The sequence below is a fragment of the Dendrobates tinctorius genome, unplaced genomic scaffold (assembly GCF_039654945.1).
Source record: "Dendrobates tinctorius isolate UK_male_01 unplaced genomic scaffold, ASM3965494v1 ptg000073l, whole genome shotgun sequence".
NCBI classification, from domain to species: Eukaryota; Metazoa; Chordata; class Amphibia; order Anura; family Dendrobatidae; genus Dendrobates; species Dendrobates tinctorius.
The window spans coordinates 35,045,177-35,069,636 of record NW_027361741.1 but is presented as its reverse complement, the minus strand read 5'-3'; the positions used below and the strand labels follow the sequence as shown (position 1 = coordinate 35,069,636).

At 41.9% G+C, this 24,460-nt stretch overlaps 1 protein-coding gene across 3 annotated transcripts in view; it reads left to right on the top strand.

Annotated features, from left to right (window-relative positions):
• The window catches only part of MSI1 (musashi RNA binding protein 1), a 38,029-nt gene extending 15,869 nt beyond the window's left edge, over positions 1–22,160 (top strand). For 2 of the 3 annotated variants that reach the window (XM_073582743.1, XM_073582745.1), the window contains 8 exons: positions 4,852–4,934; positions 5,847–5,964; positions 7,771–7,851; positions 8,123–8,179; positions 9,536–9,592; positions 11,717–11,850; positions 17,405–17,466; positions 20,947–22,160. In XM_073582743.1, the coding sequence (XP_073438844.1) occupies positions 4,852–4,934; positions 5,847–5,964; positions 7,771–7,851; positions 8,123–8,179; positions 9,536–9,592; positions 11,717–11,850; positions 17,405–17,446 (572 nt within the window). In that variant the 3' untranslated portion in view covers positions 17,447–17,466; positions 20,947–22,160. The remainder of the gene's footprint in view (positions 1–4,851; positions 4,935–5,846; positions 5,965–7,770; positions 7,852–8,122; positions 8,180–9,535; positions 9,593–11,716; positions 11,851–17,404; positions 17,467–20,946) is intronic. The other variant, XM_073582744.1, reaches the window with a different exon arrangement.
• Positions 22,161–24,460: the final 2,300 nt, after the last annotated feature.

Sequence of the window (24,460 nt, the reverse complement as noted above, 5' to 3'; positions counted from 1 at the left end):
AGCTTGTGACTGACTGGGTCATCCTAAAATCACCCATACACAATAGATTCATGTCGGCTTCACTCGTTGATATTGATGTGTTCGTCTGACACTAAAGTATATAGGGAGCTGGCTAACTGATTGTTGGGAAAGATGTTGATTGGGCAGCAAAAATGTCGGTGGCAGCGTTCTCACAGGAGCGATCGGCTGAACAAGTGCCCCTGTTTACGGGAGAGACGGCTGAGATGGTCCTCAGCCAAACGTTGTTTGACCCAATAGCCACCTAAGGTGTATAGGGGACCTAAACACTTATAACCTGATGAAGAGGTGTAATGATGTGAAACCTCCATTTATTCATGCTTTGCTGTTGAAATTACGTGTTTGCTGCATGTAATATACCAATGATTGGATTGCATTCATTCATGGAGATGTAGTGGTTCAGAAAACAGGACTGCTAAATCCTGAGATTGGGAACCTGCCAGTATCCAGAGTTGACTAGTGAATTGTGTTTGTGAGCCATGTCTCATGTTGAGGTAGCAAATAGTTGAAACATTTGAAATCCTCTTTTGGATGTAGGAATGTATAAAATGTTCCAAGATAAAATATTCAGCCCTGGACCTGAGCGCTGGGCTCTGCTCTGAATTCAACGAGAGTTGTGTCTCCACTACAGCGTATAATAGTGCCATTGTTTCCCACAGCAGAAGGTTCTGACACAGTCCCATATGCTGAGCGCTTGTCACAATGACCAATCTGCATGGCAGCAACTGATCATATATGATACTTGTGCTTCTGTATTGTCCATGAAGCTCATATTGTTGACGTCAGTCAAGGTGTTTTGGAGAAAATGAGTGTGAAATATGGAATGATAAGTATAATTCTGAACATCTGTTATGTTAGAGTAAAAACTGTAAAAGATCGTTCTACAGCTCCCAAAATACCACCATACCATGTCTACATAATATATTCATACATAGGTGATAACGGAGTTTTCCCCATAATGAACATTTAATAGCACCAAGTAGAAGCAGTGGGCAATGCAGCACAAGTTGTTGTTCAGTAAAGACGCTGATCTATGGCCAAATTAACCCCTTTCACAACTTCAATCGCCAGGGATTTAATTGTTGTGTGGATATATTCCAGCTATATTATTTAAATCCTTGGTGATCGAGTGTAGTTAGGGGGTTAATTCCCCTGTGGATTGGCATCCTTATTACATGCTTCTTCCTACTGGGCGCTGAAAGGCTGTGTTCACACGTAGCGTAAATAATGTGTTTTTTTTTCTCAATAACAATCGTTACTGATTATTGCTTTTTTGCTACTTTTTTTTCCTGAGTTTTGTCTTTTATGTGATCATTTTTGGTGCTGATTTGAAGCGGCATTCTTTTAATGCAAAAAAGTTTTGATTCTGCCCTTAGAATCACAACTGCATTTTTTACACAATTTTTTTTCAGGCTTCCTACACGGTTGAACAGCGTCTTTAAACGCACAGCGCCCAGGAGTTTTTATTAAATCACATTCACTTTGCTTGGACAGTAAAGCCCCCGTCACACACAGCGATCTCGCTAGCGAGATCGCTACTGAGTCACAAGTTTTGTGACGCAACAGCGATCTCACCAGCGAGATCGCTGTGTGTGACACCTATCAGCGACCGGCCCCCCTGCTGGGTATCGCTGATCGTGCTTGAATGCCCTGGACTTTTTTTGGATCGTTGGTCTCCCGCTGGCCAGCACGCATCGCTGCGTGTGGCAGGCGGGAGACCAACGATCAGCAAGCTCCCAGCTCATATGCAAGGTAAACAGCGGGTTTCTTAGTGCCGCGTGGCGCTTAGAAACCCGATGTTTACCTTGGTTACCAGCTCCCTGCACCAGCGCACTGGTATCTAAGGTACACAGCGACGCCGCGCGCTCGTTGTCGCTGGTGCTGATCGCTGGTGAAGCTGCCTGTTTGTCAGCTCACCAGCGATCATGTAACGACACACCAGCAATCCTGACAAGGTCATATCGTTGTCGGGATCGCTGGTGAGTCCCTATGTGTGACGAGGCCCTTAAACACAGCAGATTTTCTAAATTAAAAAAATGCTGTATTTACGCTACTTGGGTACACGGCCTCAATGGGGTTTCCCTAAATGAACATTTATCACCTATCAACAGGACAGGTGACACATGCCTGATCTTTGGGGAACTCACCTATAGGACCATCCAAATAGTAGGGGGAAAACAAAGAGTATGAATAAAGAAGCTGCAGAGCATGTGGTCAGACTGGTGCTGACGCCTTTGGAGGTCTCCAATAGTCCCATGGTGGAGCAGCTAGTTCAGTGGTGGTCCTTGCAATCAGTCCTGCAATAGATCAGAGATAAGGATGTATTTTGGGAAAACCCTTTTCAGGGTTATGTAATGAATAAGAGCTAGGAGGACTGCATCATCGCTTGCTTATGCCACTGAAATTTTCATGGTCTTTCAGCCACTAGACAATAGCACAAATGGATCCTGTTGATAGATTTCTCACTGGGAAAAGATAAAATATAACCTTTATAACTTATGCATTAAAAATGTTTGATTAGTAATTAATAATTTAGTAGATTGCGACCTCTGGACATAGATTAGGGTAAAATAAAGCTGGTTGCATGCACATACTGACAGTGAAATGGTGCTACGACTTTATGGCCATGGTCACACGTTCAGTATTTTACCTCAGTATTTGTAAGCCAAAACCATGAGTGGAAGGCTATGTGCACACGCTGCGGATTCACCTGCGGGTTTTTCCGCGCGGATCCGCAGGTAAAACCGCAGGTAAAGTGACCTGCGGTTTTCCTGCGGATTAGCCTGTGGTTTTGCCCTGCGGTTTCACACCTCTACTATGTTAAAGGTGTGAAACCGCTGCGGAATCCGCACAAACAATTGAAATGCTGCGGTTTGTAAACTGCAGCAAAACCGCGCGGAAAAAAACACAGCGTGAGCACAGCGGTTTTGAAATGCCATAGGATAACATGGTACTGTACCATGTCTGCGGAACTGCTGCGTTTCCGCAGGGCCAAAACCGCTGCGGAAACGCAGCAGAATCCGCAACATGTGCACATAGCCGAAAAATCAGAGGAAAAGTATAATAGAAGCACGTCACCACTTCTGGATTATCACCCACTCCTGGTTTTGGCTTACAAATAGAGTTCAGCGACTTTGGTCGGATCGGGTTTTGTGAAACCCGAATGAAACAAAATTTGAGTCGGATGAAACTGGTCCAACTAGGGCAAAAAAAGTCGGAGTTTCGTCCGAAACCCGCCCCCAATGCAAGTCAATGGGAAATAAGTCGCCAGAGAGCGGATGACATTCATCCACTCAATGCCGACATTTATTCCCCATTGCCATGCATTGGGGGCGGGTTTCGGACGAAACTCCGACTTTTTTTGCCCTAGTCGGACCAGTTTCATCCGACTCAAATTTTGTCTCATGAAACCGGATCCGACAAAAGTCGCTCAACTCTACTTACAAATACTGATGTAAAATACTGACCAAATACTGAACATGTGAAAGTGGTCTAAATGTAACCCTCAAAAGGACTCCTCAAAAGTTGCATAGGAGCAATAAAATATCCTCGCAGTCTACAAAAGGCAAGCTTCAACACAAGTAATCCAACATTTGTTCATGTGAGCTTTTGAAAGTCAGGTTGTGTCAGCAATATGTGCGGGAGTTGGCAGTGCCCGAAACATCATGATGGATTTCACCTATTTTTGGTTCTGTATTAGTACTCATTCACACTTCTGTTTTTCACGTACAAGTGCTGTCAATGCTTTTCATACCGGTGGAGCTGTGCATGTATCCAATTTTTTTTCCTTGGACTGAGACATGTCCAATATTGATCCAAGGGTTGGATCTAAATCAGCAATGTAAGTCTATGGCCTGTGAAAAAAATAGGGCAGCATTTGGATGACATCAGAGTGCGGTCCGATTTTAATTAACTGTGAAGAAACTTTTTTTTATTAATATTTCTCTACGTACAAGGAAAACAAACGACTGTCGGACCACACTGTGATAAGAATAATCAGTGCATTTTTCTTGTATATGGAAAAAAAAAAATAGGGGGAAATAGAGCCCTTATTGTGGGGAAAAAAAAAAGGTTGGAGCATATTGAAGTGTGCTGTGAATTTGTTTCCACCCCTGTGGTCTTAGTCAGTAAAGTAGTTAAGAAACTGGGGCCATGAGAAATTGCCCAGCTTGCTGCCCCCTGAAGCGGTAGCTGAATATCAGTTCCATACTTAGGCCAAAGTTTTTCAGAGTTATGTGACTTGTGCATTTGTAGATTTACCTGTGATCAGTTGCTAAAGCTGTAATTTTGCTCTCATTGTGACCCTTTCCCTAATATGTAGTTGTATATAAATCTATATTATATAACCTGCAGTCCTCCAGGTCTTTATAAATGGAGATTAAGCACATCTTGGATTCCCTGTCACTTGTAATTCCTCTATTGTTCATTGCCTGACAGCCTTTATCCTGACATAGAGGTTCTATTCCGCATCCTTATGTCTGGAAATATTGAGTTATGGATGACACTGGTGTCTATGTCATTTTCTCAAGACCCTGGTGTTTTGCAATGATTGCGCAAAAAAATCACTGTAAAAACTACTTTATGAGCTCCGAATGTAAAATGTACCCCAACGTTAACCAAAGCAGGAAAATAAGTCAGTCTTGGATAGAGCTACTGTATAATGGAGGCCACGCAATCAGTGACGCATGGCTCCATTTGCTATTGTAATGTGTTTCTTCTTTGTTGCACTTGTTTTGCTATTGTATTTTATTATCAACCATGTTTTTTCTTTCTAATTTATTTTTGTCTCTATCAACGAAGGCTATACAGTCTGATGTCTGATTTTGCTTGCAGGATTTGGGTTTGTGACCTTTGAAGGGGAAGATATTGTGGAGAAAGTCTGTGAGATTCACTTCCATGAGATTAACAATAAAATGGTGAGTGGGGAATGCCTTGTATTATTATAGTCGCTCGGGTCAGCCTTAGGCCACGTGCGCATGTTCAGTATTTGGGGAGTTTTTTACCTCAGCATTTGTAAGCCAAAACCAGGAGAGGCACAATCAGAGGAAAAGTATAATAGAGACACGTCACCACTTCTGGATTTATCTCCTGGTTTTGGCTTACACATACTGAGGTAAAAAACTCACCAAATACTGAACTTGTGAACATGGCTTTTATGTGGAAATTAGGATTAATCACTTGGGGTATGTGTACACAATTTCTTTTCGTTTTTTTGGAAGTTTTTGAGAGGAAGAAACTTGAGGGCAGGTCAGTGTCTTTTTTTCCTGACGTATATATTTTTTTTGCCATCTTTTCCTGAGCGTTTCTTGTGACATCTTTGGCTGCTGACGTATTTGTACTTATGTTTTTTGTAAACCAGTGAGCGGCTTGGTGAAGAATGATCCGGTCACTTCTTTTATCTTTTGGAGCCTGAAGAATGGTTAGGTCACTTCTTTTAACCCCTTCTCATCTTAGGAAGCGATTCAAAGAAGCTTAAAAGACTGAACATATGTTCAGCAAGTTGTTTTTATACAGAAAAGCATATGTTCATTCTTTTTAGCGTTTACTTAGTGCTTTTTTAGTGGGTTACAGAGAATTAAAAAGACCTCATGTGCACATAGAGTTAAATAGGCAAATCTTTCATTCAGGGTTTTGGAAAAGCTGCGTGGCAACTCATGTGTCAGATATAATAATAGCCATGTTGATTGTCATTCTGCTTGCCCAGAAATTGCTTTAACTTAAAAATGGCTGAATAATGCATAAAAAAAATTCACGCAAGAGGCAATCTTGGTGGCATGTATTTCTGTTTTATATCATTTGTAAAGCTATATTATCAATTTCATTTACAGGTTGAATGCAAGAAGGCACAGCCGAAGGAGGTGATGTCACCAACAGGCTCAGTCCGGGGACGATCTCGAGTGATGCCATATGGAATGGACGCCTTCATGCTGGGAATCGGCATGCTAGGTAATTGTACAGGCTGGAGGGGATTGAACTGTGTAGCTCATGACAAAAGTTTCCCTCTACTGGTCACAAATGGTTACTACACCTGAAGAACTGAAAAGTTTGGTTGCTCGTTATGCAAGATAGTCATATTTATCTTGTGTGCTGAAACCGTTTATAATAGGCTTCGAAGATTCTGGTTATGCTATCATTAGCAAAAAAAATCAAAATATTACAACCCCATAAAGTTATCCCGTCACCATAAGCAGTACTTGAATTTTGTTAGGAGCAAGGTCAATGGTCTGATGTACTATAAATATGTAAAATTGGAAATCTTCAGAAAATAATGGCTACAGTCATAAAAGAATAGCTATAAACTGATAATTCTTTATATATGATTAAATTATACATATTGTCATGCAAAGTTGTATATATAACAGTATTAGATTCAGATAAAAAACCTACAAGAAGCAAAATAAGCATAAACCCTGCTGTAAACTAAATAAGTAAAAATCAAAAGTGCATCCAAATAACACAGGGTTCTTACTGATACTGTTTTTGATCAAAAATAGTATAAAAGCCATCCCACCGTCGACAAGGTGACCCTGATCGGGACGGTCCTACACTGTCTAATATTAAAAATCTTACCATGTGTCAGAGTTGACCTCAGTATTAGATTCAGGCAGAAAGCTGAATGTAACTCCAGTTGTGTGCAGGGCTTGTTATCCAAAATCTTTTACTCCTGGTCACAAAGCACGGGACACATTGAAATAATAAAATAAATAATTTCATAAATTCCAACCACTCATAAGATGCCACCCATAGGTCCCGCCAATCTTTGCTTGCTGTTCTTCTGTGATGACATATCCACATGGGACCACTGCAACCAATCACTGGTCTCGGTAGTCACATGGTGATTGTGCAGCAAGAGCAGTGATTGGCGGCACTGGTCAAATGAGAGTAGCTGGCACACCATCACTGCTGTAAAGTATAGAAAGACCGCCAGGACAACCCCAACTGTGGCCTTTTTGGGGGCAGATGATTTGTCAGGTGGATACAAGTTATTTTGTTTCCTTTATTCACCCCCTGGGTTCTGACTAGTTTGAAAATATCTTTAACAACCAATTTAAAACAGCAAAAATTCTATCCTTAAAACATAGAAAAGGTGAAGTGCCAACTTTAGAGCCAGGTGGCAGCGCCAATCTTCTCTGTATCAGCAGAATTCTGACTGCACAAATAGCATTGTACTAATCAGGAGGCATCTGCTGCTAATATGCACTCATTGTGCTTAATTTATTACTTAAAAGGGTTGTCCACAACTTAAGCACCCCCTTCTTACTTGCCTAAGTCCCAGTAAATAAGAAAAGCTATAACTCACTTGTCGCTCGTTTGCCTTCCAAGGCATGTCAACGCCAAGGTCTTTGGGCACTCGCATGACTTCATGTCAAGGGAACCGCTGCAGTCAATTATCAGCTGCTGATTGGTTGCTACTCATCAATATTCCATCAGATTGGACATCTGTTCTGAGGAACTAATAAGGTCTGCAGCTGGTTAGCAGCTGTGATTGGCTGCAGTGCTTACATGAAATAACATTGTCACTCCAGCACCGGTTTGCCTGGCGTAAACTTCTCTGGAGCAGTGCCTGTGCGGGAGGTGAGTGTAAGCTTTTTTTATTTACTCGAGGGAATCAATAATTTAAGAAATGTCCAAGTAGTGAACAACCCCTTTAAAGTGACTATAAAACTGCTGTAAAAAGGCTAAATCACAAGACTGGGACTTCATGATGCCTTCTAGAAGATTCCACTATTTTTCTATTTTGCTTCTTTTTAGGATATCCTGGCTTCCAAGCAGCTACTTATGCCAGCCGCAGCTACACGGGCATTGCACCAGGGTATACCTACCAGTTTCCAGGTAAGTCAAATGCATCATTATATAGAGTTTATATTTTGCTACTGATGTTTCCCTGCTGAGGACTTGTGTGGACTAATGGTGGCGGATTGGTGTTCACTACTTTTGTCAGCTCATATGTCCATTCAAGGATTGCGAGTGTCAACAATAATATACATTTACTGGTTTTTCATTGGCACTGGTTGGTTTTGGTCAACTATTCCATACTCAATGCCAGTCACCTCTATGGGCTGGGCTTCTAGCCATTCCTAAGCTGTTTCACGTTTCGTTTTAGAATTTCGTGTAGAGAGAACCCCTCTCCCGGGCACCCCCGTCCTCCCAGAACTAACAGGTCAGTCCCATTAACTTCCTAAACCTCACAAACGAGGAGAACAGCGTAATCAGAGTGGCCCTGCTCTATGGGTAACGTGGACTGCATCTGGCACGTCACTGATGGCATTGTGGCAGGAAAAGGTGTCATCTTGTCCAGGACATTTCATATTAGATGTTCCATGTAACATATAGGTATTCTCGTTGTTGGGTGAATTCGTTTTGTGGCTCGGCACCATTGACTTACTGCATGACTTTCCATTTATAGATGTGGGGAGAAATGGGGAGCAGATTTTCCTCTTTTCTTCCTACAAGGAGACTCCGATAGTTCTCATTGTGACCTTGTGTCAGCCAGTGGTCACCTTTCCTCCAGCAGGAGCTGAGATGTGCACATATTTGCAGGTGTTGCCTGCTACAATATAGCAAAACATTTCTTGTGCTTGATATGTGGAGAACAATCTCATGGGAAATACTAGGATTCCTACATAATCCTGCGTATACTTTATTGTTTCTGTGTTAACGTAGAAGGTCTCAGTTACTGTGGTTCTCCCACTAACTAAATATGTATGATTGCTGGGGATTAGACCTCTGAGGCAGTAGTGTGTGCGCTTTCCCACCACCCCATTCACGTCTATGGGACTGGTATAGAAAACCACTCAATCCCATAGAGGTGAATAGAGCGGTATTCACACATGCGCACTTCGTCGCCATTCACAGGGAGACTTTGGGACCCTCATTGCAATATCAGATGAGCTTCCAAGACCCCAGCCTTGATCTTACAAACCTCTTATATATTGTGATTAAATTATGTTGCTTATATTGTAAAAAAAACGCTCTGGAACTAGAAATTCGGCTTTGGTGGCACTTTTTATCTATCTGTCTCTGCTCAGTCTTAATGTTTGCACCAGCTCCTTTGAATGGGGCTGATACATGACCCTCATTTCTGCTGCAAGTACAGAGGATAAGCCAATGGGACAACAAGACAGGAAAGTATGCAGCCCCCCCCAAAGCAATGCAATAGTAGTCTCCTCTATAGGAGTTGTGAGGGAGCAAAAACTGCATAAAAAAGCCGACTTATTATTTTGGCTAGTATAATTTTGTTACCGCATATTCGTACCCTTTGCACTTTACATATCCCCATGGCAAGTAGGTCAGCCCTTGGAGCCGAAATCTGTGTAGTGTAGGTCTGTGTTGTGCATTGTGCTGCATGTTCCATGACTATGTTCTGTGTCCATTAGTTTGGTGGTAATCATTCTTTCATGCATGCTCTTAAGACGACCTCTATATCATGTGTGCTGTTGTTGGTTGTAGGGTTGCTGCTCGTGTTGCCCACCACATTCCTACTCGGTGCTAAGTGTGGCTGTCTTGTGTTTTTCAGCAATCCCATTGACTGCATATGGACCAGTAGCGGCAGCAGCTGCAGCAGTGGTGAGAGGTAATCAGATTATTATCCACATATTTAGGACAGTTGCATTATAGAAAATGACAGGACAGTCGAATAAAGTGCTAATATACAGTGGGTACGGAAAGTATTCAGACCCCTTTAAATTTTTGGTAAATTCAAAAAGTTACCTTTTGAGGTAGTACAGCCATGAGTCTTCTTGGGAATGGTGCTACAAGTTTTTTACACCTGGATTTGAGGATCTTCTGCCATTCTTCCTTGCAGATCCTCTCCAGTTCCAACAGGTTGGATGGTGAACGTTGGTGGACAGCTATTTTCAGGTCTCTCCAGAGAGGCTCAATTGGATTTAGGTCAGGGCTCTGGATGGGCCAGTCAAGAATGGTCAGAGTTGTTCTGAAGCCACTCCTTTGTTATTTTAGCTGTGTGCTTAGGGTCATTGTCTTGTTGGAAGGTGGACCATCGGCCAAGTCTTAGGTCCAGAGCACTCTGGAAGAGGTTTTCATCCAGGATATCGCTGTACTTGGCTGCATTCATGTTTCCTTCAATGGCAACCAGTCTTCCTGTCCCTGCAGCTGAAAAACACCCCCATAGCATGATGCTGCCACCACCATGTTTCACTGTTGGGATTGTATTGGGCAGGTGTTGAGCAGTGCCAGGTTTTCTCCACACATACCGCTTAGAATATTCACCAAAAAGTTCTATCTTCGTCTCATCAGACCAGAGAATCTTATTTCTCATAGTCTGAGAGTCCTTCATGTGTTTTTTTTAGCAAACTTTATGCGTTCTTTCATATGTCTTGCACTGAGGAAAGGCTTCTGTCTGGCCACTCTGCCATAAAGGCCCAACTGGTGGAGGGCTGCAGTGATAGTTGACTTTGTGGAACCTTCTCCCATCTCCCTACTGCATCTGTGGAGCTCAGCCACAGTGATCTTAGGGTTCTTCTTTACCTCTCTCATCAAGGCTCTTCTTTCACGATTGCTGGATGGCCAGGTCTAGGAAGACTTCTGGTGGTCCCAAACTTCTTCCATTTAAGGATTACGGAGACCACTGCGCTCTTAGGAACCTTGAGTACTGCAGAAATTCTTCTGTAATCTTCGCCAGATCTGTGCCTTGCCACAACTCTTTCTGTGAGCTCTTTGGCCAGTTCCTTTGACCTCATGATTCTCATTTGGTCTGACATGCACTGTGAGCTGTGAGGTCTTAGGGTATGTGCACACGTTGCGGATTCTGCTGCGGATTTTTCCACGCGGATTTTGTTAAATCCGCAGGTAAATTGACCTGCGTTTTACCTGTGGATTTAGTGCAGATTTCTTGCGGATTTTCTGCAGATTTTGTGCGGATTTCCCCTGTGTTTTTTACACCTGTGGATTTCTATAATGGAGCAGGTGTAAAAACGCTGCGGATTCCGCACAAAGAATTGGCATGCTGCGGATTCAAATCCGCAGGAAATCTGAGCGGAAAAATCTGTAGCATGTGTGCAGCGTTTTTTGTTTTACATTGATTTAGGATGGTACTGTACACCACAGGAGAATTTGCTGCAGACCCCCAGAGCCAAATCCGCTGCGGATCCGCAGCAAAATCCGCAGCACGTGCACATACCCTAATATAGACAGGTGTGCGCCTTTACAAATCAAGTCCTATCAGTTTAATTAACCACAGCTGGACTCCAATGAAGGAGTAGAACCATCTCAAGGAGGATCACAAGGAAATGGACAGCATGTGACTTAAATATGAGTGAGCAAATGGTCTGAATACTTATGACCATTCGATATTTCGTTTTTTCTTTAATAAATTTGCAAAAATTTCTACATTTCTGTTTTTTTTACGTCAAGATGGGGTGCAAAGTGTACATTAATAAGAAAAAGAATGAAGTTTTTTGAATTTACCAAATGGCTGCAATGAAAGGAAGAATGAAAAATTTAAAGGGGTCTGAATACTTTTCGTACCCACTGTATTCTGAAAATAGTGCCTCCGGTGGAGAAGAAGCTCCTTTATAAATGGGGTGAAGTGTGTAGAGGGAATCAGAACATGTCTAGCCAGATGTGGGTGATGTATAGATTTCCAGGTGGAGGGGACAGAGTGGAGGACAGCGTAGGGGGCTGTCTGTAAGACCTACTTTTCTACTTTGTAAACAAGGCTCCACTCTAACTCGCACAGGGGGTTTTCTGGGAACCAGCAGCCCAGGGCCAATGGCAGAACTATATGGAGCAGCCAATCAAGAATCTGCAGTCAGCAGCTACATCAGTGCAGCAAGTCCAGCACCAAGCACTGGCTTTGGACACAGCCTTGGGGTAAGTAAAATAAAGGGTTTTTAACCCCTTCACGCAGTGGTTATTTTCCATTTTTTTTCGTTTTTGTTTTTTGCTCCTTTCTCCAAAAGCTATAACTTTTTAATATTTCCGTCAATATAGCCATACGAGGGTTTGGTTTTTGTGGGATGAGTTGAACTTTTGAATGGCACCATTGAACTTACCATATTGTTTACTGGGAAATGGGGGAAAAAAATTCCAAGTGCCGTGATATTGCAAAAAAAGTGCAATTCCACAATAGTTTTGAGTCTTTTATTTACCAAGTTCACTATATGGTAAAACTGACTTGGAAATATGATTCCCCATGTCAGTACGATTATGCAGATACCAAACACGTATACAGTAGGTTCTTTTTTATTTAAGTGGTGAAAAACAATTCCAAAATTTGTATGAAAAAAAGTTTTTGTGTTTGTCGTCATTTTCCGAGACCCGTAGCAATTTTTCGGTATATGGGGCTGGTTGAGGGCTTATTTTTTGCGCCCTGAGCTAATTTTTTTATACCATTTTGGGGTAGATATGATGTTTTGATCGCCTTTTATTGCAATGTTGTGGCTGCAAAAAAAAGGAATTCTGGCATTCGATTATCTTTTTTCTCGTTACACCGTTACCTATTGGATTAATTTAATTTACATTTTGATAGCTCATACATTGAAAGCAGCGATACCAAATATGTGTATTTTTTTTTTTTATTATTATTTTATTTTCAATGAAGCAAAAAGCGGGGTGATTTGAAATTTGTGTCTTGTTATTTTTTTAAATTTTTAAAAACTTTTTTTCTTACATTTTACTTTATTTAACAGTCCCCTTAGAAGACTTGAAGCTGCGATTGCCTGTGCTGCACGTAGCAGGGCTTCAGCCCTGCTTTGTATAGCAAAAATGACAATCTCCTGTGAACGGCGGCCAGGAGCCGATGTTCACGGGAGTATCGTAATGGCAAGTACAGGGGTCTGCTGTCATGACAACCCATCAGCGCTCCCCCAATCCACCTTCGGCTGTTAAAGGCACATGACAGGTGATTAAATAGTGTCCAATGCCCGGACTGGCCAGCTGCTCTCCGGACCCAAGTGTGCCAGCTGCACAGAAATAGATTAATAATAATAATAATAATAATAATACATTTTATTTTTATAGCGCCGACATATTCCGCAGCACTTTACATTTCAGAGGAGATTTGTACAGACAATAGACATTACAGCATAACAATAATCACATACAGTAGATTATAACAAATACCAAGAGGAAAGAGGGCCCTGCTCGCAAGCTTACAGTCTATGAGGAAAGAGGTAGACACGAAAGGTGGGTGGTAACAGTTGCCCTGATTGTATGGACCAGCCATAATGTTAAGTGTGTGACAGTACAGACACAGAGGGCTAATGGATGCATAAAGCATGTGGGAACATGATGCGGGAAATCTGGTTATGGTAAAACTTTTGGCTGTGCCACACAGGGATAGATTAGGTTAATGTGTTGAGGCGATAGGCCAGTCTGAATAAATGTGTTTTCAGGGCACACTTAAAATTTTGGGGATTGGGGACTAATCGTATTGACCTGGGAAGTACATTCCAAAGAATTGGCGCAGCACGTGTAAAGTCTTGGAGACGGGAGTGGGAGGTTCTGACTATTGAGGATGCTAACCTCAGGTCATCAGCAGAACGGAGGGCGCGGGTAGGGTGGTATACTGAAACAAGGGAGGAGATGTAGGGTGGTGCTGAGCCATGGAGGGCTTTGTGGGTGAGGGTAATAAGTTTATACTGAATTCTGGAGTGGATGGGTAGCCAGTGTAATGACTGGCACAAGGTAGAGGCATCAGTGTAACGATTGGTGAGGAATATGATCCTGGCTGCAGCATTCAAGACAGATTGGAGAGGGGAGAGTTTGGTAAGAGGGAGACCGATTAGAAGAGAGTTACAATAGTCCAGACGAGAATGAATAAGAGAAACAGTAAGAGTTTTTGCAGAGTCAAAAGTAAGAAAAGGTCGAATTCTAGAAATGTTTTTGAGGTGCAGATGACAAGAGCGAGCCACTGATCGAATGTGGGGGGCAAAGGAAAGCTCGGAATCAAGTATGACCCCAAGACAGTGGGCCTGTTGCTGGGGAGTAATAGTGGAACCACACACAGAAATAGCAATGTCGGGTATAGGTATATTAGTAGAGGGAGGAAACACCAGGAGTTCAGTTTTTGACAGGTTCAGTTTCAGATATAGTGAGGACATGATGTTAGACACAGCGTTTAGACAATCGCCGGTGTTTTCTAGAAAGGCTGGCGTGATGTCAGGAGAAGAAGCGTATAATTGGGTGTCATCAGCATAGAGATGGTACTGGAAACCAAATCTACTGATTGTTTGACCAATAGGGGCAGTGTACAAGGAGAAGAGGAGGGGGCCTAGAACTGATTCTTGGGGGACCCCAACAGTAAGGGGAAGGTGAGAGGAGGAGGAACCAGCAAAAGATACAGTAAAGGAGCGGTCGGAGAGATAGGAGGAGAACCAGGAGAGAACAGTGTCCTTGAGGCCAATGGAACGGAGCATAGTGAGGAGGAGCTGATGATCCACAGTGTCGAATGCTGCAGAGAGATCCAAGAGAATTAGTATGGAGTAATGACCATTTGATTTAGCTATTAGCAGATCATTAGAGACTTTAGTGAGGGCAGTTTCAGTGGAGTGTAAAGAGCGGAAACCGGATTGGAGAGGGTCGAGAACAGAGTTTTCTGAGAGATAGCGGATAAGACAGGAGTGGACCAGACGTTCCAGGAGTTTAGAGATGAAGGGAAGATTAGAGACAGGTCTATAGTTATCGGCACAGTTTTGGTCGAGGGATGGTTTTTTAAGTAGTGGATGTATGATGGCATGCTTAAATGAGGAGGGAAAAATACCAGAAGAGAGAGAGAGGTTAAATATTTTAGTTAGGTGAGGGGTGACAGCAGGGGACAGGGACTGGAGGAGATGTGACGGAAATGGGTCACTGGTGCAAGTAGTTGGGCGAGAAGATGCAAGGAGCCTGCTTACTTCTTCTTCTGTGACTGGTTCAAAATTAAGATTAAGTTTAAGTTCTAATGCTCTGGTCAGAATAGCCGCCGGCCAGTCTGAGCATTGTAATGTGTTATATGGCCGTCTGACTGCGCTCTTACTATTCATTTTTCATTTGTGAGTTTCTTATTCGGAACAATAAATGAATTACACTTCTTCTCCTGTCCATTACAATGTTAGTGACAGACAGCGCACAGACTGTCCACTGATGCCGTCCGTGTGCTGACCCTTGATTTTCACAATTATGTTCTTATATGACTTGTGACTCCAATTAAAAACGGATATCTCTGTGATTTTTTTTTTTGTCAACACACGCTAAGCGCCGACATGTAAACTGCTCCATAGATTGTAATGAGTACAGTGGGGAAAAAAAGTATTTAGTCAGTCAGCAATAGTGCAAGTTCCACCACTTAAAAAGATGAGAGGCGTCTGTAATTTACATCATAGGTAGACCTCAACTATGGGAGACAAACTGAGAAAAAAAAATCCAGAAAATCACATTGTCTGTTTTTTTTTCATTTTATTTGCACATTATGGTGGAAAATAAGTATTTGGTCAGAAACAAAATTTCATCTCAATACTTTGTGATATATCCTTTGTTGGCAATGACAGAGGTCAAACGTTTTCTGTAAGTCTTCACAAGGTTGCCACACACTGTTGTTGGTATGTTGGCCCATTCCTCCATGCAGATCTCCTCTAGAGCAGTGATGTTTTTGGCTTTTCGCTTGGCAACACGGACTTTCAACTCCTTCCAAAGGTTTTCTATAGGGTTGAGATCTGTAGACTGGCTAGGCCACTCCAGGACCTTGAAATGCTTCTTACGAAGCCACTCCTTCGTTGCCCTGGCGGTGTGCTTTGGATCATTGTCATGTTGAAAGACCCAGCCACGTTTCATCTTCAATGCCCTTGCTGATGGAAGGAGGTTTGCACTCAAAATCTCACGATACATGGCCCCATTCATTCTTTTATGTACCCGGATCAGTCGTCCTGGCCCCTTTGCAGAGAAACAGCCCCAAAGCATGATGTTTCCACCACCATGCTTTACAGTAGGTATGGTGTTTGATGGATGCAACTCAGTATTCTTTTTCCTCCAAACACGACAAGTTGTGTTTCTACCAAACAGTTCCAATTTGGTTTCATCAGACCATAGGACATTCTCCCAAAACTCCTCTGGATGATCCAAATGCTCTCTAGCAAACTTCAGACGGGCCCGGACATGTACAGGCTTAAGCAGTGGGACACGTCTGGCACTGCAGGATCTGAGTCCATAGTGGCATAGTGTGTTACTTATGGTAGGCCTTGTTACATTGGTCCCAGCTCTCTGCAGTTCATTCACTAGGTCCCCCCGCGTGGTTCTGGGATTTTTGCTCACCGTTCTTGTGATCATTCTGACCCCACGGGGTGGGATTTTGCGTGGAGCACCAGATCGAGGGAGATTATCAGTGGTCTTGTATGTCTTCCATTTTCTAATTATTGCTCCCACAGTTGATTTCTTCACTCCAAGCTGGTTGGCTATTGCAGATTCAGTCTTCCCAGCCTGGTGCAGGGCTACAATTTTGTTTCTGGTGTCCTTTGACAGCTCTTTGGTCTTCACTATAGTGGAGTTTGGAGTCAGACTGTTTGAGGGTGTGCACAGGTGTCTTTTTATACTGATAACAAGTTTAAACAGGTGCCATTACTACAGGTAATGAGTGGAGGAAAGAGGAGACTCTTAAAGAAGAAGTTTCAGGTCTGTGAGAGCCAGAAATCTTGATTGCTTGTTTCTGACCAAATACTTATTTTCCACCATAATATGCAAATAAAATGAAAAAGAAACAGACAATGTGATTTTCTGGATTTTTTTTTCTCAGTTTGTCTCCCATAGTTGAGGTCTACCTATGATGTAAATTACAGACGCCTCTCATCTTTTTAAGTGGTGGAACTTGCACTATTGCTGACTGACTAAATACTTTTTTGCCCCACTGTACATGTTCTATCAACACGGGGCTCATAGTCGCTTGCATAAAAATGGAAGCAAATAATAGTTGCATTTGATTTAAGGCCCCGTTAGATTTAGCGATGCACCAGCGATCCCGACTAGCGATATGACCCGGTCAGGATCGCTGGTGCATCGCTAAATGGTCGCTAGTGAGCTGCCAAACAGGCAGATCTCACTAGCGATGCAGCGATGCTCGGCAGTCGTTACTCACCTGTCAGACGCGGCGAGGGTGACGTCTTCCACCTGTGTCCATGGCTCGCTCATCGGCGCCAGCAGGAAGCCGATGATGAGAAATGGCTCAGGCCGATCTCGCGAGATTAGCGATATCCAGCGGGAGGGCCGGTCGGAGGTGAGTGTCACATGTAGCGATATCGCTAGCAATATCGCTGCTGCGTCACAAAATCGGTGACGCTTTAGCGATATCGCTATGTGTATCAGGCCCTATAGAGTGACCTTTTAGGATGATTCTTGTCCTTGTCTGACAAAGTCTATGACTATTGCTTTTTTTTAAATATTGTTACATTTTCCTCAGGGTCCTCTGATTGCCACGGCTTTCACTAATGGATACCACTGAATTCACAGGTCACAGTGGAGGTTAGTAGAGGAACTTCATTCTAATATAAAAACAGGTTCTTATGGTTTGTTATTTGCTTAATTTTAAGGCTGTAAGAAAACACATCCAGAGAAAAGGAATACCCCACAGAAGCTACTTATATTAGGGAAAACGTTCCTTCCCCACTTTACATACAGAAATCAGACTACTACTACTTTTTCTGCTCCTGCTTAAAGTGGATGTCCGGTGAAAACTATCCACAGAATAGGTGATGAGTTGACCTGTTAATTGTTGTAGGCCCGACCGCTGAGACCTGCACCCATTGGCAGAACAAGTAACTTTTATCCCCATTGTGATGGAATGGCAGTGCACAATTCTCAACCTCTTCACCATTTATTCCTAAGGGAACTGCTGAGCGCTGCACTCTTTTTCCAGCAGCAACATAGTGAATGAATGGAGCGTTTGTTCGGCTCCCAACCTGCCGCACCGTTTTGTAGCCGGGATAATTGGGAAGCGGAGGGTCACACACCGATCAGCCAAGTTATCACCTACAGTGGCACGTAAAAATTTGGGCACCCGTGGTCAAAATTACTGTTATTGTGAACAGTTAAGCAAATGAAATTATCTCTAAAAGGCCTAAAGTTAAAGATGACACATTTCCTTTGTATTTTAGGCAAAACAATATATATATACTATATTGTCATTTTTTTTCATTTTACAAATTATGAAAAGGAAAATGTGCAGATGCAAAAGTTTGGGCATCCTTGGAGATTTGTGTGCTAGATAACTGATCAAGGTCTCAGACCTTAATTAGCCTGTTGAATTATGGCTTGTTCACTATCATCATTAAGAAAGGTCAGGTGATGCAAATTTCCCAGCTTTATAAAAACCCAGCCTCCTCTAACCTTGTGCCAAAAAACAGCAGCCATGGTTCTTCTAAGCAGCTGCCTAGTACTCTGAAAATGAAAATGGTGGAGGCCCACAAAGCAGGAGAAGGCTATGAGGAGATAGCAAAGCCTTTTCAAGTTGCCCTTTCCTCAGTTTGGAATGTAATTAAGAAATGGCAATTAACAAGAACAGTGGAAGTCAAGATAAGGTCTGAAAAATCAAGCACAATTTTAGTGAGAGCTGCTTGTGGGATTGCTATTGAGGCAAATCAGAACCTCAGCTTGACTGAAAAAGACCTTCAGAAAGATTTATCAGACTCTGAAGTTGTGGTACATTGTTCTACTGTTCAGAGACACCTGCACAAATATGGAAGTGTCATCAGAAGAAAACCTCTCCTGTGTCTTCACAATCAAAATTAGCATCAGAAGTATGCAAAAGAACATCTAAACAATCTTGATGCATTTTGGAAACAAGTCCTGTGAACTGATGAGGTTAAAATAGAACTCTTTGGCCATAATGATCAAAGGTGGACAAAGAGTGGAAAATAAGGGCACAGTATTTCAGAAAAATAACATCTCGCCTACCATTAAGCATGGGGGGATCAATCATGCTTTGGCACGGAGAACATTTCACGGGTAGAGGGAAGAATGATTCATTGAAATTTCAATAAATTCTTGATACAAACATAACATAATCTGTAAAAAAAGCTGAAGTTGAAAAGAGGATGGCTTCTACAAATGGATAATGAACATAAACACATGTCAAAATCCACAATAGACTATTTCAAAAGGCGCAAGCAGAAGGTTTTACAATGGCCCTCACAGTCTACTGATCTGAACATTATTGAAAATATTGGCCTAAACCTCAGAATAGCAGAGAATGCAAGACGAACCCAGGAATCTCACAGAACTGAAAGAAATTTCCAAGAATCCCTCAAACAATAATTGGAAGACTCTTATCTGGCTACAAAAAACGTTTACAAGCTGTGATACTTTCAAAAGCGGGTGCTACTAGGTACTAACCATGCAGTTAAAATGTAAAAGATGAATATATAAATATATATTTTTTCAACTTGCTTAACTGTTCACAATAACATTAATTTTTACCGGGGGTGCCCCAAACTTTTACATGCCACTGTATAACTTGTTTTCACTGGACAACTCTTTTAACTAATATACTTGTCTTAAACACCTTTTATGAAATTCATTTACTGCTGACTGACCTGGAAGGAAAGTTTGGGGGTTTTAATTTCAGACTTCAGTCACTGCTGTAGAGCATTAGTACATCATAGAGTTGGTGAGGGCAACTGTAATGAGTTAGTGCCATACACAGAATGAAACAATGTACTTAGTTTCTCTATGCACTGCACGCAGTTTTTGCAACAAACTGAACAAATCAGCATAGCATTTGCCAAGAAAGCTCATGGTGCATGCGCCAAATGTATCCCTAGGGCTCTGTTCACTCGATGGATGACAGATGTGCCCTACCTATTGGCATCTACTGGGCCGCTATATGATGGCTTTTTACCTTTTTTTTTTAAAGCATAGTCTACTGCAGTTTTTTATACTGAAATATAAAGTAAAAATGTCCCTCGGTGGCAAGATTTACATTGCTGCCTTCCATCATAGGTATACATAAGGAAATACCCCCTGTGCCTTCAGTTAAAGGAATAAACAAATCCATAAATGAAGCCGGTCTCATTTTACCGTTTGCATTGGTGTTACGCTTGACAAGAATCACTGAGCCCCGGTAGTTCTGTAGGCACCCTATGTTTCACTGCACAATAATAATAGTAGTAAAAATAAGCCAAATAATGCAATAAGCATAGTGGCAACATATTTCCGTATAGAGCATCAGTATGTGATCCGATGTTTACAGATACATTGCAATTCTGTAAGATGGAAAACTGTAAATGGTCGTGTAAAAGATTAAGAGCTGCTGAGCAAAAAAACAGCTTGTATACAGGTGACAAGGGAGGAATGATCATTCCACTCTCCTGGATGAGAATGGGAATGATTTCATGTTGTGACCCCGGCCTTAGGCTATTATCTTTATTAGGGCTCATTCAGATGTCTAATTTGTCTATTTTTGGGGGATTACACTTGAGCAGAGTGTGGTCTACGGGTCATCACTTTTTCTCTTACGTGCAGAAAAAAAAAAAAGTTTCTCCACCTTCTCTTTTCTGACAGTCTGTGAAAATTGGACCGCACTCAAATGACATCCAAGTGCAGTATGATTTTTTTCACAGACCCAAAGATTTATATTGCCAATTTTAATCTGACCCTCGGACCAAGATTAGAAATGTTTCCATGATTTTCTGCTGACCGCACGATCCACAAAAAATCACGGACATGTGAATAGCCTCATAGACTATCACATGTAGAAGCGCTGTCTGTGAAAATTACGGCTAAATCGTTAGCAAAAATTGTCCTTCTCTATGAGGCCCTACTTAATGTTTGTAACTTTACCTTTATTAATATAATACCATTTTCCATAGTGGTGGTTCTCATTGGTCACAGAGGATCTTCCACTCTGGCTACTCTGTCTTCATAGAGCCAATTTAATGACAACATTGCCCCTAAGAAATAATTCTGATTCTGCAAGTAACTAATGGCTTGTCATTGTGTTTGCAGGTTCCAGTCTGGAAGTGATTCATGTCCGTGACTCTGTCCCTCTCTTCTGAGATTGTCAGATGGCCACAAGCCACCTTGTGTACAAGCAGAGTAACTGGTGCCTCCTGCCTAACTTTCCCTTCTCCCCAGGACATTTTATTTATTTTATTTTTTTTTCTCTCTCTCTTATTTTATGTCTGTCTTGTTTTTACTCTTCTTTTTGTTAGTTTTGTGTTTTCATGATAGATGTCAGGAAAACATTTCTCATGACTATAGATAGCTTTGTTCTGGTGGGACGCAGGGAAATTCTGGTACCATATGCTGAAGGGAGGGAAAGGTATTTTAAGTCCGGCTGTCTGGGAATGTGTTTTGTTTATTTTTAACTAAAAAAAAAAAAAATATTTTTTATGTAAATTTCGGCTTTTATGAAATGGAGTGGACAATGCACAAGAACAAGAAATAATGTATATTTTGCTAAATGAGAAACTATTTGTAGAACAGAAATTATTTTAATTTTCTCAAAACTGGGTTGAATTTTTTTTCTCTGTAAAATATGTAAATATTGCAGACTGATCATTCTGCCACCTCCAGGTCTTTTCTGGTCCAGGCTTCTCCTGTGCCAGTTTGGGTCCGTACTTTAGCAATATTTTCCCAAAGCCTGGAAGGATTGACAGTTGTTTTTTTTTATTTTATAAACTTTTTACTACAACTGAGTTCTGTCCACTGGAATAAGCTGGGGGGTTTTTCAGTGCAGGAGAACGCTGAGCCCCCCCAGCATTACCCTCAGTACAAATTAACTCTTTCCGTGCCACACATCGTATCATTGCTGAGGATCGTATTAGTATGACCTAGCAAGATGGCAGGATATAACAAGACACAGAAATGATTGTGCTGACGATCTATCGTACGTTGACCGATCCAGATAATTTAGGCGAATATTTATCTATACTGGCCGTATTTGTAGGATCGTAAAATCTCCGGTTACTTCGGGTGTCTCCAAACACTTAAAATGTTGGTACATTCCTAAAAGCAGGAAATAAAAACATTGCATTCCAAATTGTCGGCTGTCTCCTCCTGCAAAGATCGTGTGATTGTGCATAAAGAGTTAATTCTGAACAGGGGAAACGTACAAGAAGTACAATGCTGTATTGCAAGTTCAAAGCAATAATGTTTGTTACTGCAACTGGAATTTTTTTTTAAGATAGTTACAAAAATAAATGATGAATTTTACTGTCTGTGTTGTGTTTTTTTTTAAGTATTAAATATTTCTCTAATTTTCGACTGTCGATAGACAAAGAATAGAAAAAAAGCTTTTTCATTTAATTCGTGAAATATAGACGTCATAGAGAAGCTCCCTGCAGAACACTAGCTCTATTTACTTACATAGCGCCCATTAATTCCACTGCACTTTACAGATATTGTCATCACTGTCCCCATTGGGGCTCACAATCTAGATTCCCTATCAGTATAATTTGCAGCATGGGAGGAAACCCATGCAAACATACCAACGCCTTACAGATGTTGTCCTTGGTGGGAATTGAACGCAGGACTACCAGCGCTGCAAAGCAACAGTGCTAACTACTGAGCCACCATTCTGCAGGTTAGTATTGGTGAAAGTAAGTAGCCTTCTACTTAGCCATCATAGCCTTCTATGCAGAGTCAACTTTGAAAAACAAACCCATTTCCTTTGTTTTATACAGGATAGATCTCATTCTGACATCAGTGATTTTGTGGAACGATTTACATTAACCCCCTACCAATATATGATGTCAGCTCCCTGACTTTGATGTGGGCTCACAATCTGAGCCTCATCTTTCCTGGCAGATGATGGCTGTGGTATTCAGCTATCATGTGCCTCTAATCTGTTGGATGCTGCTGACAATTTACTTCAAGTCAACCATGGAAGAATATCATTCTATGCATCAATTGGTGTGAATGTGATCACGAGGAGCTGATGGGGTTGCCAGGTGTCTGCTGAAGACCCCCTGTGTCTGTCATGACCGCTCTCCTGTGAAAGCCAGCCCATGGCTGGCGTTCATAGTAGAATGTAATTTTTGCTATACATAGCGGTACAGAAATATTGCAGGTTCAAGTCCCCTAAAGGGACTACAAAATACCATAGAAATGTAAAAAAAAGTTGTTTTTTTTTGTTTGGTTTTTTAAGTATAAAAGTACCCACCACCACCACCACCCTTTTTCCCACATTTGCCAATTCGCAACATATGATGTATATCTTGCAGGTACGTCCCGCAAATAAACGTACTGGTACGTCATGGCAATCGTGGGGGGCTAAGCAAAGCTATCATAGCCAGGGGCGCTGTTCCTGGCTGTTTAACCCTCTGGATGCCACAATCAATAGCAATCGCAACAACGGCAAGGCTAGGAGATGGAGGGGACTCCCTGTCCCACCCGATTGGTACCCCCGTGACATAATCGTGGGTTGCCGATGCTTGTCATGAGGTCAAATAATGACCTCCGGGTATGCCAGCTATAGTGGCCTATTAGACCATGCCAGGTTCATGGTCGAAAAGGCGTTCCGTCAGTGTAAATGGACGTTCACACGTTCAGTGTTTGGTCAGTCTTTTACCTCAGGATTTGTACGACAAAACCAGGAGTGGGTGAGAAATACAGAAGTGGTGACGTGTTTCTATTATACTTTTCCTTTGATTGTTCCACTCTTGGCTTTTGCTGGCAAATACTGAGGGCAAATACTGAACGTGTGAACGTGGTCTTAACTGACAGATATAACGCATTCCAGGATATGTGTGCTGCAATGCATACCAGTGATCAGAGTTATAAAAGTTAAAATCTTAGGGATTAAGTAAAAAAAAAGCAAAATAAAAGTAAAAAAAAACCAAACTGTAAAAATATATAATCGTGAAAAGAAAATAGAAAAAGTATGCCAAAAAATATGTATATTTATGTAAAAATAAATAAAAAAGCACACATATCTGATATCGCCAATGACCCTATCTAGAAAACTGTCACCCTATTTAACCCCTTCAATAAACACTAAAAATATAAAATGTAGCAAAAACTGTTTTTTTCATCATACAGCCTACGGCCAGTTTCACACGGCCAGATAATTACGGTACCGGAAAAACCGGTGCTGGACCTGTCCGTGTCCGTGTGGATACGTAGGCCATCCGTGTGTGATCCGTGTACTGTCCGTGTGTACCATCCGTGTGCTGTCCGTGTCCGTGTATTGAAAAAATTGGTTTCAATGTTAACCCTATGACTTCTAAAAAACGCACACCAATGGCACACGGACGCCATCCGTGTGCGGTACGTGTTTACACGGACCCATTGACTTGTATGGGTCCGTGTGATCCATGCTGTTGCACAAAAACGGACATGTCAGCGTATTTTGCACAGACACACGGTCCGTGAAAACACGCTGACATCGGCATAGACACATTCATTAGAATGTGTCTACGTGTGTCAGTGTCTCCAGTACGTGAGAAAACTGTCACTATTCGTACCGGAGCCACTGACGTGTGAAACCGGCCTACAACAAAGTGAAATAATATGGTAT